The 14,776-nt window shown below is 35.8% G+C and overlaps 1 protein-coding gene across 1 annotated transcript; it reads right to left on the bottom strand.

The window, feature by feature from the left end:
- Nucleotides 1-908: 908 nt before the first annotated feature.
- tchp (trichoplein, keratin filament binding) lies at nt 909-12,556 on the bottom strand. Its single transcript, XM_058774483.1, has 13 exons — nt 12,269-12,556; nt 11,861-12,123; nt 7,021-7,231; nt 6,881-6,937; nt 5,967-6,035; nt 5,570-5,743; nt 5,229-5,341; nt 4,860-4,926; nt 4,598-4,770; nt 4,429-4,510; nt 3,200-3,385; nt 2,967-3,110; nt 909-1,264 (listed from the first exon to the last, which is right to left on the bottom strand). The coding sequence occupies exons 2-13, from the start codon at nt 12,049-12,051 to the stop codon at nt 1,232-1,234; spliced, it is 1,500 nt and encodes a 499-aa protein (XP_058630466.1). The 5' UTR covers nt 12,052-12,123; nt 12,269-12,556; the 3' UTR covers nt 909-1,231.
- Nucleotides 12,557-14,776: the final 2,220 nt, after the last annotated feature.

Genomic DNA, 14,776 nt, shown 5'->3' with positions numbered 1-14,776 from the left:
AAGAACATGCAGTGTTTGTATTACTTTATACAATGTAGCATTTCTTATTTATTTATTCTGCTGTAGCTTTTTTGTCCTAGTGTTTGTAATTAGTTTCTTGTTCTTATTTTATATTTTATATTGTGATATATATCACTACTGTGAAATAAAATTACTATATCGTAATATACGATTTTGGTCATATCGCCCACCCCTACCCAGTTTATTGTTCATTGACTACTATAAACATGTTATGCATGTTTATCTTACCCAAAATTTTAAACATTGATTTTTCCAGGCACTATCAAAACACTCTGATCCGGCAATCTCTTGCCAGTTTAGCTGGTGTGGTAATATGGCTGACATATTACATGGGAGAAGAAATTCAGATTTGGTTGCAGAAGTGCAGACCAAAATATTTGTGTATTATTGTGTTGTTTTTATTTATTTATTTTTGTTTGGACTCTCATTCTGACGGCACCCATTCACTACAGAGGAGCCATTTCTCCAAATCTGTTCCGGTGAAGCACTCCTCTATATATGTTTATCTATATATAGATTTTAGATGGCCTGATGGCGATTACAAATTTTGATTTTTAGGTGCACTATTCCTTTAACTTTGATATAATTAGCATACCTACTGGCATTTTTAATCTTAAAACTGATACGCACTATAATGGTTAAACGCTATAAAATGTTTTTAAACTCCAAAACGATGTGTGAGTCAAGAACACAAATGTAAACATAATTTAAAAATCTCACTATAGTCAGTGTTAATTGTAATAGAAATCTACTCATCGCATCTCTTTCTTGTATTGGTGACTGGGTGTTACTTTTGTGCATATTTATATTACTGCTTGGACACATTTGCGGTCAAGTTTAAATTCTTAATTATAAATAAATTCAGTAGACAATGGATAACATTTTCTTTATTGAAAAACGTGTCATCATTGAAATTCATCTATACAAATCAGTCAACATATAAAACCAGACCTTCATGCAAACCTCAGCACTAGTGCAATGGAAATTTAAGATTGAGAACTTACCTATACAATCATTTATCGAAGCCATAATGTAAATCATTAACATATATATAAAGCATCTCTGAGGGGGAACCTGGTTCTCATTTAAGCACAAAGTGGCCGAGATCAACATGGACATAGATATCCCCGATTCTGAATGAAAAATAGTGCTAGAAAATACTAGCATCTGATAGGGGATGTGGCACAAAGACTCTTCCTGTGAAGCGCTCTCATGTCCATGCTGACCGGGGTCTGCTGTGAATCTGCCACGATGAAAAATAGATCAGTTATTATATTACAATGCACTTAAAATCTAATTTCATATACAGTGGGGAAAATAATTATTTGATCCCCTGCTGATTTTGTAAGTTTGCCCACTTAAAAAAAAAAAAAAAAGAATGGTTTATCATTTTTATGGTAGGTTTATTTTAACTGATAGAGACAGAATATCAAACAAAAAATCCAGAAAAAATCAGCTTACAAATGTTAAAAAAAGATTTACATTTTAGTAAGTCAAATAAGTATTTGATCCCCTACCAACCAGCAGAAATTTTGGCTCCCACAGATTGGTTATGTGCACATGTGGAACGCAGATTAGTCCTGTCACTTTAAGAAGACACTCCTAATTCCAGCTCGTTGTGTGTATAAAAGACACCTATTCATAGAATCTGTATCTTCCAACCTCTCCACTACCATGAGCAAGACCAAAGAGCTGTCAAAGGACTTCAGGGACAAGACTGTAGACCTGCACAAGGCTGAGAAGGCTGAGAAGGAGACAACTGTTGGTGCGATTATTCGGAAATGGAAGAAACACAAAACAACCATCAGTCAGCCTCGGTCTGGAGCTCCGTGCAAGATCTTGCCTCATGGGGTTAGGATGATCATGAGAAAGGTGAGGGATCAGCCCCGAACTACACGGGAAGAGCTTGTTAATGATCTCAAGGCAGCTGGGACCACAATCACCAAGCAAAACATTGGTAACGCACTCGCCGCAATGGATTGAAATCCTGCAGCGCCCGCAAAGTCCCTCTGCTCAAGAAGTCACATGTACAGGCCCGTCTGACGTTTGCCAATGAACATCTAAATGATTCAGAAGGCTTGGGAGAATGTGCTGTGGTCAGATGAGATCAAAATGGAGTTCTTTGGCATCAACTCGAGAAATGCTGACCATCACCCCAAGAACACCATCCCTACAGTCAAGCACAGAGGTGGAAACATCATGCTTTGGGGCTGTTTTTCTGCTAAGGGTACATTAAGCTGCTAAGGGAAGAAGCACAGTAAGGTCCTGGAGTGGTCTAGCCAGGCTCCAGACTTAATCCTATAGAAAATCTGTGGAGGAAGCTGAAACTTCGAGTTTCCAAGAGACAGCTAAGAAACCTTAATGATTTAGAGAGGATCTGTAAAGAGGAGTAGACCAAAATCCCTCCTGAGATGTGTGCAAACCTGGTGACCAGAAACGTCTGACCTCTGTGTGTGCCAAACACACACGCTTGGGGATCAAATACTTATTTGACTTACTAAAATAAATCTTTTTTTTAACATTTGTATGCTGCTTTTTTCTGGATTTTTTGTTTGATATTCTGAAGTAAACAATGTGGTTTACTTCATCCTAAATAAAAAAAAAAAAAAACCTTTGTCTTTCTCTTTATTTATTCCTTCCCTTTCTAGCTTGTACTTGTTTGAGACGTGGTATTACGAGCACTTCCTCTGTCTGTTTGCCTCTTTAAGATGAATCGCTTTATGTATTCCCCAATTGTAAGTCGCTTTGGATAAAAACGTCTGCAAAATGACTAGATGTATGTATGTGTGTCTCTATCAGTTAAAATAAACCTCCCATAAAAATGATAAACCCTTCTTTTTTTTTTTTTTTTAAATGGGCAAACTTACAAAATCAGCAGGGGATCAAATAATTATTTTCCCCACTGTAAACGCCATGTCTTCGTTAACACTTTAATCTTCACTCACTCTCTCCTTGTAGCCCTGTCGAATCATTCTCTCTGTCTCAAGATGAAGCTCCTCCTCCTGCTGTCTAAGCTCCTCCCTCTCTTGTAGTTCTTCTTGCTCTTGTCGTCGCTGCTCCTCCCACTGTTCCCTGCGCCTCTGCTCCACCTGTTGGACAAATGCATCAATTGAAGACATCTAGAAGCCATACTTTATTACCCAAGTAAATCTACCAGGTAGTGTTTCTCTGTACAGACCTGTGCATTGATCTCCTGCGTGCGAGCGGTGCGGGCTCCCTCCTGCTGCTCCCTCTCCTGCCGTCGACTGACTCTCTCGTGCTCCAGCTGCTGGATGAGCTCTTCTCTCCTCTGCAGAGACTCCTCCCTTGCCAGCCTGTTCTCCTTCATTTGTTCCTCCAGCTGCTGCTGACGTCCTGTCAGGACCTACCAAACATAAAGCATCCAAACACACTCTTAACTGTCAGCTATTTAAATACATTTCTTAAAAATGTGCACAGATGATGATTACATAAGTGTATAATTCTACTTCGAAATCAAATTTCTAACATACAGAGGCCATAAAATAAGTCATGATTTCAAGAAAATAAAATCTAATAAATAAATCATTCATCTTCCAAGGGGTGTTATCATACATTTTTAATATAATTTTATATACATTAACAAAACACTATCAAAGGTTTGTGGTCGGTACAATTTTTTAAAGAAATTCTGCATTAAATTGATCAAAAGTGACAGTCAGGGCATTTATAATACAAAAGATACATATTGTATAAGTTACAAAAGATTCATATTTATAAATGCTGTTCTTTTGAACTTTCTATTTATCAAAATTCTGAAAAAAATATTAAGCACAACTGTCTTTAACACTGATAATAATAAGAAATGTCACTGAAAAATTTTGAAATGGCCGATGAAAATTTTGCTTTGAAGTCACAGGAATACATTGCATTTTAAAACATATAGAAAAAAATATAAATATAGTTCTTTAAAATTGTAATAATTTACCCTAACATTACTGTTTTTACTGTATTTTTGACCAAATAAATGCAGCATTAATGAACATAGGAGACTTCATACTGACTTTTGAAAGGTAATGTGTATATTATAACAGTTTTTTGCACCAAATTAGATTTTCATGATTATTTTCCACACTCTCTCTAAGACTTCCAAATGAAATAGGCTATTTTACGCTTAATGCATATGAAACGATATTTAGCACTTACTTCCTAGCTGAGGGTTTAAATATATTAATATATGCATTTGTCTGACTCGGCATGAGTCTGGGGACAATATTTCTCAAAGTTACTATAATCTCAAAAGATTAAGGAAAATTGATTTCCTCATTATATGACCCCTTTTAAAAAAATGCTAAACTTAATAAAATTATTCACGTGAAGTATGAAAGTAAGGAGGGGGTTTGATTTAAGAAAATCATGTTCCTGCTGATCTGCTGGCCATCGTCTCACCTCCCGCATGAGTCTCTCTCTGGCTCTCCTCTCCTTCTCCCACTCTGCCTCTCTCTTCTCCCAAACACGCTGCGCTTCCTCCCTACAGGCGGCAAACAAAAACAAAGTATGAAATTGACTTCCAGTTCCAAATGCATTTCAAGTTCTTAAACATCCTGACTGTACTCACCGATATAAAATATCAAACTCTGCCTCCCTCTCCCTCTCCAGCTGGAGCTGCTCCTCTATGACTCTCTTCATCCAGGCGGCGTCGGCGACGGCTCTCTCTCTCCTGGCTTTGTCCAGTCTCTTCTCCTCCACTTCTCCCTCCAGCAGCGCTGCCAGGATCTTGCGGTCTGCCTCCTGGTGGACAGGAAAGCTATTGCAGTCACTCAGTCAGGACAAATTCTATTCAGCTTTAGGGCAAAACTTCAGTTTTCGTGGTAACCCACCAGTTCCTTCTGCACCTGCTGTGCTCTCCTTTTCAGCTGAGCACGGTATTGACGAGTCAGGAAATGCCTGCGGAGGCAGAGAACAATGGCTTTAGGCTACTGCAGAACAGTTTCAATTTAGTGTTATTTATATCCTATTGTATTTTGTATTCAAATTAACTTTTATATTTTTAGTCATTTTTATTTTTTAAATAGTTTTGTTTTTTTAATTTCAGTTAATCATTTTTGTGCTTGACTTTTTATTTCAGCTTATTTTCATTTAGTTGTTTTTCATCTATTATTTATATTCTATTTCAGATTTATTTAAATTAACATACATTTTTTTTAATAGTTAGTTTTGGTTAACATTTTTCCCCCTAAATATTTTACCCAAATTCAGTTTTCCTCCTGCTTTCCTCCATCCTCTTCCTCTCATCCTCTAGCTTCTCAAGCTCCCAGCGTTGAGACATTAGAGCTTCCTGTTCCTGCTTAAGACGCTCAGCCTGGAACAAGAACGAAATGAAATGTAAGCCTTACATTTGTGGCATCTATAAACCTTGAAAAAATAAATATATATATATATATATATATATATATATATATATATATATATATAGACATTAACAAACACACAGAGTTGAGTTTACTTGATCTTTATGGCATTTGTTTTTTGTCACATGGTTGTTGTTTGTGCATTACAAGTATAATTCTATTTTACAGTAATTTCATACTTCCTGTTCCCGTAGCTTGAGCTCGTCCATCTGTTTACGGAGGTCTTCAGCTCGCTTCTTTTCCTCTTGTCTTCTCTTCTCCTCTTCTTCTTTCATTCTCTCCAGAGCCTCTCGTCTTGTCCTCTCATACTCATTCTCAAAACGCTGTTTCTCCTCCTGAGTTTTCTCATCAGCCTGAATGTTACAGAACAGAGTTACATTTCAAAGCGATAACATGAAAGAACATTGTTAGACTAAAACATTTCTAAAAAAAAAAAAAAAAGGTAAATGTCCTTCTTCTCCAAGGACGCAGCTACTATTATTCTAACACAAAACTCAAGATGTTAATGTTAAATGACGCTCATGCATGAGCCAACATGGCAGCACTGGCATTTAACACCTCCTGTGAACGTCTCACCTGTTTTCTCTCCTGCTGTTGAACCTGCCATTGGCTCACAATGTGATCTTTGTGCAACTCTGTCTCCACCTGTACGCACAAACATTTGAGACACTGAGATGTCTGATTAAACAACGCTCCAGAAGAGCTTGCGTGTGTTTGGAACCAAATCCCGAGCTCAGAGTTACAGATCAGTCATGGAAGAAACACATCACATGCCCTATTAACTTACAGTCATGTCTGGTTCTTGATTCAAATCTTGGTGAATGTTCTAGCACTATTGACGGCATTAAGTCGATTAGCACAGAAATTCTGACAGATCTCTTTTTCAAAAGGAAAAATTTGAGTAACAGTAAGGCACTTTCAGTTGAGGTAAACAGGGCAAATATGTAATCTGAGGGTTTTAAAAGCAAAAATGTGAAGCTCTTTTTGTTTTCTTTCAAAATTTGAATGTTTGGGGACAGCTCATCTAGGCTGCATTTAATTTATCAAAAATACAATAAAAACAGTAATACTGTGAAATATTATTAAAACAATTTAAAGCAACAATTTTCTATTTCAATATGTTTTAAAATGCTATTTTTTGTTGTGATGGATCAGCTGAATTTTCCGCATCGTTGCTCCAGTCTTCACTGTCACGTGATCCTTCAGATGTCAATTTAATATGCTGATTTGAAGCTCAAGAAACATTTCTTATAATTATCAATGCTGAACAGTTGTGTGCTTAATATTTTTATGGAAACCGTAATAAAAAGAGATCTTTTGTAATATTATGAATGTCTTTCCTGTCTCTTTGCTGCATCCTTGCTGATTCAAAGTATTTAATTCCTTTAAAAAATTCTTGCTGACCCCAAACTTACATATTTAATAATACTCATAACTAACATACATGTCATGTTTTCTGCTTGAGATTCTTTTACTGATATATGACTGACCTTCCGCAGTTCTGGGTTGTTCTGCTTCCAGTGTTCCCTCAGCAGCTCCTGTGCAAGCTAAAAAAATAAACAAATAAATAAATCAGAAACTTTCAACTGTGTACCATAACATAATTTTAAGACAGGAGTTCATACTGTACATTTTTCCTCCTCTCTTCTCTGGCAGACCGAAGGGCATCTGTTTTTTCTACCAACTGTCTGGACAGTGTGGCTCTGTCTGGACGAACATTTCTGAGCTCGGCCTCCAACTGGTCTCTCTCTTCCTGGAGCATTATCCTCAGACGCTCCCTGCGTTCCTGCAGTTTCTGCTGCTTCTCCTCCTTCATTCGCTCCCGCTGAAATGCTGACATACTAAAACGCCATGAAAAAAAGTTTGTAACTTTGTTACAGATATATTGTCTTCAGCATCACCTTGGATGCAAAAGCCAGTTCACATATAACTTATGCGTCTGAGAATCACCATCTTTAGAATGAGAGCCATCTTTAGAATTTTGTCTCTAAACTTCAGTTTTTGAAGTAGCTCTATAGTATCACTGTTGAAGAGTAATTAGCTGGTGAAGCTACATAATGGCTATATATATATATATATATATATATATATATATATATATATATATATATATATATATATATATATATATATATATATATATATATAGATAGATAATATATAATTCTATATAAATCTATATATGAGATATGAGATGTCTGTATCTATAAATGTATGTATATATATATATATATATATATATATATATATATATATATATATATATATATATATATGAGATTTTCAAACTGTTCAAACTGAATAAGTGAAATCAGCCGATCTTAGTAATGTTCACGATTAAATAACAAATAAAAAGTAATGATAAAATAATACTTCTAAAAGTAAGGTTCACAATTAAACCATGCCCATTATATCATATTGTCTTCTGATTGATCCATATATTTATATTAATAATTTGATAAGTGTTCCAAAGTTTTACTTCTCAGAAAACCTTAATCACATCCCAACATTTGACGTGAATGATGTTAATGAGTGTATTATATTTATATATATATATATATATATATATATATATATATTTATTTTAAAATTATACATTTTCATATTTATTTATTTATTTTATAAAGTTTTAATACAGTTATTATTAAGGTGGAACTATTTGATAGTTTAGTCATTATATATGGCTCAAATATCGCTTTTAAATGTAAAATATGACATTTTTTTAGATTAAATATGTATGTGTACATATACACTACCGATCAAAAGTTTTTGAACAGTAAGATTTTTAATGTTTTTTTTGTTTTTTTAAAGAACTCTCTTCTGCTCACCAAGCCTGCATTTATTTGATCCAAAATACAGCAAAAACAGTCAAATTTTCTATTTGAATACATTTTAACATTTTATTCCTATGATTTCAAAGCTGAATTTTTAGCATCATTACTCCAGTCACGTGATCCTTCAGAAATCATTCTAACATGCAGATTTGCTGCTCAAAAAAAATAAATAAAAATGTATTATTATTATGCTGAAAACAGCTGAGTAGAAATCTTTTCAGGTTTCTTTGATGAATAGAAATTTCAGAAGAACAGCATTTATCTGAAATAGAAATCTTTTGTAACATTATAAATGTCTTTATCATCAAAAAAATTATACTGACTCCAAGCATTTGAATGGTATAGTGTGTAATGTTACAAAAGCGTTTTATTTCAGATAAATGCTGATCTTTGGATCATTCTATTCATCAAAGAATCCTGAATAAATTTACTTAACTTTTAAATATTGATAATAATAATAAAACTGTTTCTTGTGCAGCAAATCAGCATATTAGAATGATTTCTGAAGGATCATGTGACACTGAAGACTGGAGTAAAATGATGCTGAAAATTTAGCTTTGATCAAAGGAATAATTACATTTTTAAATACATTCAAATTGAAAGCAGTTATTTTAAAAATATTTCACAATATTACTGCTTTTGCTGTATTTTGGATCAAATAAATGCAGGCTTGGTGAGCAGAAGAGAAATCTTTTAAAAACATAAAAAATATTACTTTCCAAAAATTTCTTCAAAAACGTCTCTTAATTTTAAAAACTTGGTGGGAAAAACGTCACATAGCACATAGATTGATCCCAGAACAGGCAATAATGAGGACAGGAGTGTGTTCTCAATTACAGAGGTGTAAAGTATTGAAGTAAATGTAACTAATTGCTGTACTTGAGTATATTTTCAGATACTTTATAGTTGTACTGAGTAAAGATATTAGCAACTTTTACTCTCTACTTCACTACATTTTTGACTGAGTATCTGTACTCTTTACTCAACTACATTTGAAATGAGTGTTGCAGTTATAAATTACATTTTGCATGGAACCTAGCTTTTCTGCAGCAATATATTTCTGCAACAAAAGATGTGATATTGCCAACTACAAGGCACTGAAAGTACTATATCTTGTGCGCTTTGCCCTTACTTGTCAACAAGGCTACTTTACGTGAATGTGAGCTCCTTAGCAAGTAGCCGTGTTTTATATGATGGCAGCTGGCAATGAGGCCGAAACCAGCAAATCCAGTGCAAGAAGACTTTGACTTTTTAATTTATTATTTTTAATCAATTTATTTTTTTTATTTATTGTGATTTTGAGGTATTCAGTTTTATTTTGGTTTTAGAAAATAAACGTGATTGCTCTCCTCACAAATAAGCTCTTTCTTGTTTGTGTTACATGTTCTCTGTGCCTTGTCTTAGACTTTTATGTCACTTCCTGTCTCCCGTGGTGTTTGTAGTCAGTTTGTATCTGATCTTGCTCAGCTTCTTAGCCTCCTGTATATATATATATATATATATTTATTAAGTTAAGTCGTGACGTATATATGTATATATGTATATACAGTGGGTACGGAAAGTATTCAGACCCCCTTAAATTTTTCACTCTTTGTTATATTGCAGCCATTTGCTAAAATCATTTAAGTTCATTTTTTTCCCTCATTAATGTACACACAGCACCCCATATTGACAGAAAAACACAGAATTGTTGACATTTTTGCAGATTTATTAAAAAAGAAAAACGGAAATATCACATGGTCCTAAGTATTCAGACCCTTTGCTCAGTATTTAGTAGAAGCACCCTTTTGATCTAATACAGCCATGAGTCTTTTGGGAAAGATGCAACAAGTTTTTCACACCTGGATTTGGGATCCTCTGCCATTCCTCCTTGCAGATCCTCTCCAGTTCTGTCAGGTTGGATGGTAAACGTTGGTGGACAGCCATTTTTAGGTCTCTCCAGAGATGCTCAATTGGGTTTAAGTCAGGGCTCTGGCTGGGCCATTCAAGAACAGTCACGGAGTTGTTGTGAAGCCATTCCTTCGTTATTTTAGCTGTGTGCTTAGGGTCATTGTCTTGTTGGAAGGTAAACCTTGCCCAGTCTGAGGTCCTGAGCACTCTGGAGAAGGTTTTCGTCCAGGACATCCCTGTACTTGGCCGCATTCATCTTTCCCTCGATTGCAACCAGTCGTCCTGTCCCTGCAGCTGAAAAACACCCCCACAGCATGATGCTGCCACCACCATGCTTCACTGTTGGGACTGTATTGGACAGGTGATGAGCAGTGCCTGGTTTTCTCCACACATACCGCTTAGAATTAAGGCCAAAAAGTTCTATCTTGGTCTCATCAGACCAGAGAATCTTATTCAGGTGTTTTTTAGCAAACTCCATGCGGGCTTTCATGTGTCTTGCACTGAGGAGAGGCTTCCGTCGGGCCACTCTGCCATAAAGCCCCGACTGGTGGAGGGCTGCAGTGATGGTTGACTTTCTACAACTTTCTCCCATCTCCCGACTGCATCTCTGGAGCTCAGCCACAGTGATCTTTGGGTTCTTCTTTACCTCTCTCACCAAGGCTCTTCTCCCCCGATAGCTCAGTTTGGCCGGACGGCCAGCTCTAGGAAGGGTCTGGTCGTCCCAAACGTCTTCCATTTAAGGATTATGGAGGCCACTGTGCTCTTAGGAACCTTAAGTGCAGCAGAAATGTTTTTGTAACCTTGGCCAGATCTGTGCCTTGCCATAAATTCTGTCTCTGAGCTCTTCAGGCAGTTCCTTTGACCTCATGATTCTCATTTGCTCTGACATGCACTGTGAGCTGTAAGGTCTTATATAGACAGGTGTGTGGCTTTCCTAATCAAGTCCAATCAGTATAATCAAACACAGCTGGACTCAAATGAAGGTGTAGAACCATCTCAAGGATGATCAGAAGAAATGGACAGCACCTGAGTTAAATATATGAGTGTCACAGCAAAGGGTCTGAATACTTAGGACCATGTGATATTTCAGTTTTTCTTTTTTAATAAATCTGCCAAAATGTCAACAATTCTGTGTTTTTCTGTCAATATGGGGTGCTGTGTGTACATTAATGAGGAAAAAATAAACAAATGATTTTAGCAAATGGCTGCAATATAACAAAGATTGAAAAATGAATACTGAATACTTTCCGAACCCACTGTATATATATATATATATATATATAGCCCTAGTGTTTCTTTAGTTCTTTGTAAGTTGTTGAATGTAATGGTTGTCTGTTTGCCCATCATTCTGTTCTTTGTTCCTTCTGGTTTTTGGCTTATTGTTTGTTCTAGTTTTTCCATGAAATGCCTGCACATAGATCCTTGCTTCTGCCTGTTTTCTCCAGCTTCTCCACAACATTACAGTTTTTGAGTGGCATGTCTCTTCGACTAGTGCATCTTTGAGCCTATATTTAGTATAATAAAATACTTGAGTACTGTTAAAATCAGTCACTCAAGTTGTTTTGGAATTGGTGACTTGTACCTTGTAGTGGAGTAATTTTCACTGTAGGTATCTGTACTTTTACTCAAGTGTGGTTTTCTGGTACTCTTTACACCTCTGCTCAATTATAAACTTTGTGCATAAAAAAATGAAAGGACTAATGGAACAAATTCCTCATCTGAGGGACACAGATTGAGCATCAGTACCTGCGCTGGAAGGACTGCCGTGAGCTCCACTGCGCCTGTTTGCTGCTGCGGACATCCTGCTCTCTGAAGTACTGTGAGTGCAGCTCCCACTGCTGCCTCCAGCGAGCCTCCTGCTCCCGCTGCCGCACCAGCTGCCTCTCCAGATCCCGCACTCGACCCGGCCAGCGCGCCGACAGCGTCGGGAGAGCCATGGATCCGTCCGCGGTGGCAGAGTTTAGCTCCGAAGCGTTTTTTCTTACCAGACCTTTATGATAGACCTTGACCTACAATCATTGGAGCAGTCGATGTTAGTTCGCAAAACGCTGTGATCATAGAAATATGACAGCAGCAGGCGCTAATGCTGCAGTTGAAGCTAACATTAAATAAAGTAAATTAGGCTCTGCTTGCTAACTCCGTTTGAAAATTTACGTTGAAAGCTGGATTTAGCGCACTGAGGCGTTTAACTTCTGACGCTCTGCTGATTCAAATGATTAATATGAAAACAAAAGTGTAGTTAAGAGGAAAGCCGTTAACGACAGCGGACGCGCAACAAAAAACCAAAAGACAAGCGTTCCACTTGGTTACGGCGCTACTTCCTGGTTACCTACGGCGAGCTGTGAGGTACAAACAGAGCGAAGCGATTGGCTAAAGGGATTAGTTAAAGTTGTTTGTTAATTGGATAAAGTTGATAGCTACTTTAATTAGTAATAGAAATATGATATCAAAGCTTACAGTAGCAGATGTTTAAACAAAACGTGGTAAATCAGAGTATTATTTTATAAACCGATTAATCTTAAAACAAGAGCAGGCCTATAGCCTAAAATTAAGACTTTTTTTGATGAATCGGAAAAATAAACGTAAAAAGGGAATGCATGCATGCTCACTCTTTTGCATGCTCTTCACAGAATAAGAATGTCAGAGTGATTCCTTTACAAAATTATAAAGTTGTGAAGTTGCATAAATAGCTGCCAAAACCCAAATCAGCACTGGATAAAATTCAATAGGTCAAATACACTTACAATCTTATAAACAATTTTAACTCTGCAAGCTGATTTAATCTAAATTGAATGGCACTATATGTTTGCATCGATATTTTGGACATTTTAGAGTGTTGAAGTTTCAAAAAGTATCAAAAGTTATTAAATTCAGACATGCTGGCCCTTCAGTAATATTCAGAAGGATTTCCAGGGCTATTCCGGACGTGATCAAGAATCTACACAGAAGGTGATAGCACTGTCTAACACTCTGCTTTAGAAGATTAAATATTGATTAAAAATGTGCAGTCAGCCGAGGTGTGAGTTAAAGAAGGGAATCTGATGGCAGTATTAATAAAGAGAGAATGGCATGACTTTCTGGGTCGTTGTGGGTTAAGCCTACTGCCGGATGAATTAAACATTGCATGTGAATGTTTAATGGTGACCAGATAATCGTGTCTAATCGTCGTCAGAAAGACTCCCCGCTTAAACCTCTAATGTCAGCAACAGGGTAAAGGACATTTTAATTATTAACAAAATAAGGCCCCTAAACTTTCAGCAAATACTCAGAGCTGTGGTTTGATTATTTTATTCCCTTCAAGAAGCAGTTGTGAAATTAAGCAAATAGCACGTTCGCATTACTTTTAATTCTTAACTTTCTGTGAAGAGAAACACTTTTAGATGATTTCACGATGGATCATAAACAGTCAGCCAAACAGATCTTTTAATCTGCCTAAAGCTGAACCTCAATAAGAGAATAACATCTACAGAGTGCTTGTTGTTCAATATGTTACTTCACTAATAATCAGCATTTTAACAGACCAGAATTTTAAATGTGACGACACGTTTCAATCTGCATCGTAAATCCCACAAAGTTTTTTTTTTATTATTTAATTAAAACAAAATTCATGTACATTTATAACATCATACATTGCATATTAGGCCTTTGCATCAGATGACAAAAAAAAAAATTATTAAGCTATAAGGAAGTGATGGTAAATTCATTCATCGTTCTCTCTTCTGATGGCCATTATCAATCTCTCACAATTTTTCCTCTTTTTGAAATTTGTGAAAACAGTGAGAGTTTTTCTTTTGCTATTTGAGGAAATGGGAACACAAAAATATATATATATATATTTGATCTAATCTCCTGTTCACCGCTTTAGACGTTTATCCAACTTTGACGACTTCTGCTTCTGAGAAACACAGAAATGTAAAAAGGGTCCATACGCCTGTGAAAATCCAACTCAGTGGATGTGTTTCATGTGATAACAGCGTCATAAGCAGAGGCCTATAACCTGATAATATGATCAGTGTACTGGACACATTTTTAACTTATATTTCATCTGTTTTAATGGTGGGAGTAATAAAAATACTTTCAACATAAAATCAGATGAAGAAAAAACAGCAGACTTAAGTTTATATCAACTTAAATCTGCTATTATATAACTTTTGACACAAAGAAAACAGCTCATAAACCATAGCATATTTTTTGTAAAATAAAAATGTTTAAAAATTAGACAAATTTTGTAATAATTTGTAATCACAGGATCACCATCCCCCTTAAAAAATGTTTTTTTTTTCTTTTTTTTTTTTTTACATTTTGACCAATGGTAATAACAAGAGTAATAAGCAGAGGCATATATCCCCTAGATTCCCTTAATTATTTAATTATAATTACAATTATTTGATTTAATCATTTAACTTTAATATTCTATCTGATTAAAAAATACTTTCAGCATAAAGAAAAAATAGCAGATTTAAGTTTATATAGGTTTATTTAGGTTTTTTTCTGTAACAGAAAAAAAAAAGATTTCATTTGGCTATTTATTGAGCAGTAACATTTTTCATAACTGTACATGGTGAAGTGTGGGAACTGGAAATATTATATTATAAGCTTTGGCCCCGTCCCGTGCGATATGATTGGCTCATCCTCGTTAGTCTGCATATATTTGCATAAAGG

Source organism: Onychostoma macrolepis, chromosome 05 (genome assembly GCF_012432095.1).
Source record: "Onychostoma macrolepis isolate SWU-2019 chromosome 05, ASM1243209v1, whole genome shotgun sequence".
In the NCBI taxonomy this organism is placed as follows: Eukaryota; Metazoa; Chordata; class Actinopteri; order Cypriniformes; family Cyprinidae; genus Onychostoma; species Onychostoma macrolepis.
Note: the sequence above shows the minus strand (reverse complement) of the source record. Positions and strands in the feature narration are given on the sequence as shown.

What these genes read in the sequence shown, in the direction of transcription:
- tchp (XM_058774483.1), bottom strand. Translation starts at nt 12,051, where the DNA reads ATGGCTCTCCCGACGCTGTCGGCGCGCTGGCCGGGTCGAGTGCGGGAT. An exon ending in TCAAGCTACGGGAACAGGAA is followed by an intron (nt 5,342 to 5,569) that starts GTATGAAATTAC and finishes TTCTTGTTCCAG; the next exon opens with GCTGAGCGTCTTAAGCAGGA. An exon ending in CGCAGGAGATCAATGCACAG is followed by an intron (nt 3,111 to 3,199) that starts GTCTGTACAGAG and finishes TTTGTCCAACAG; the next exon opens with GTGGAGCAGAGGCGCAGGGA.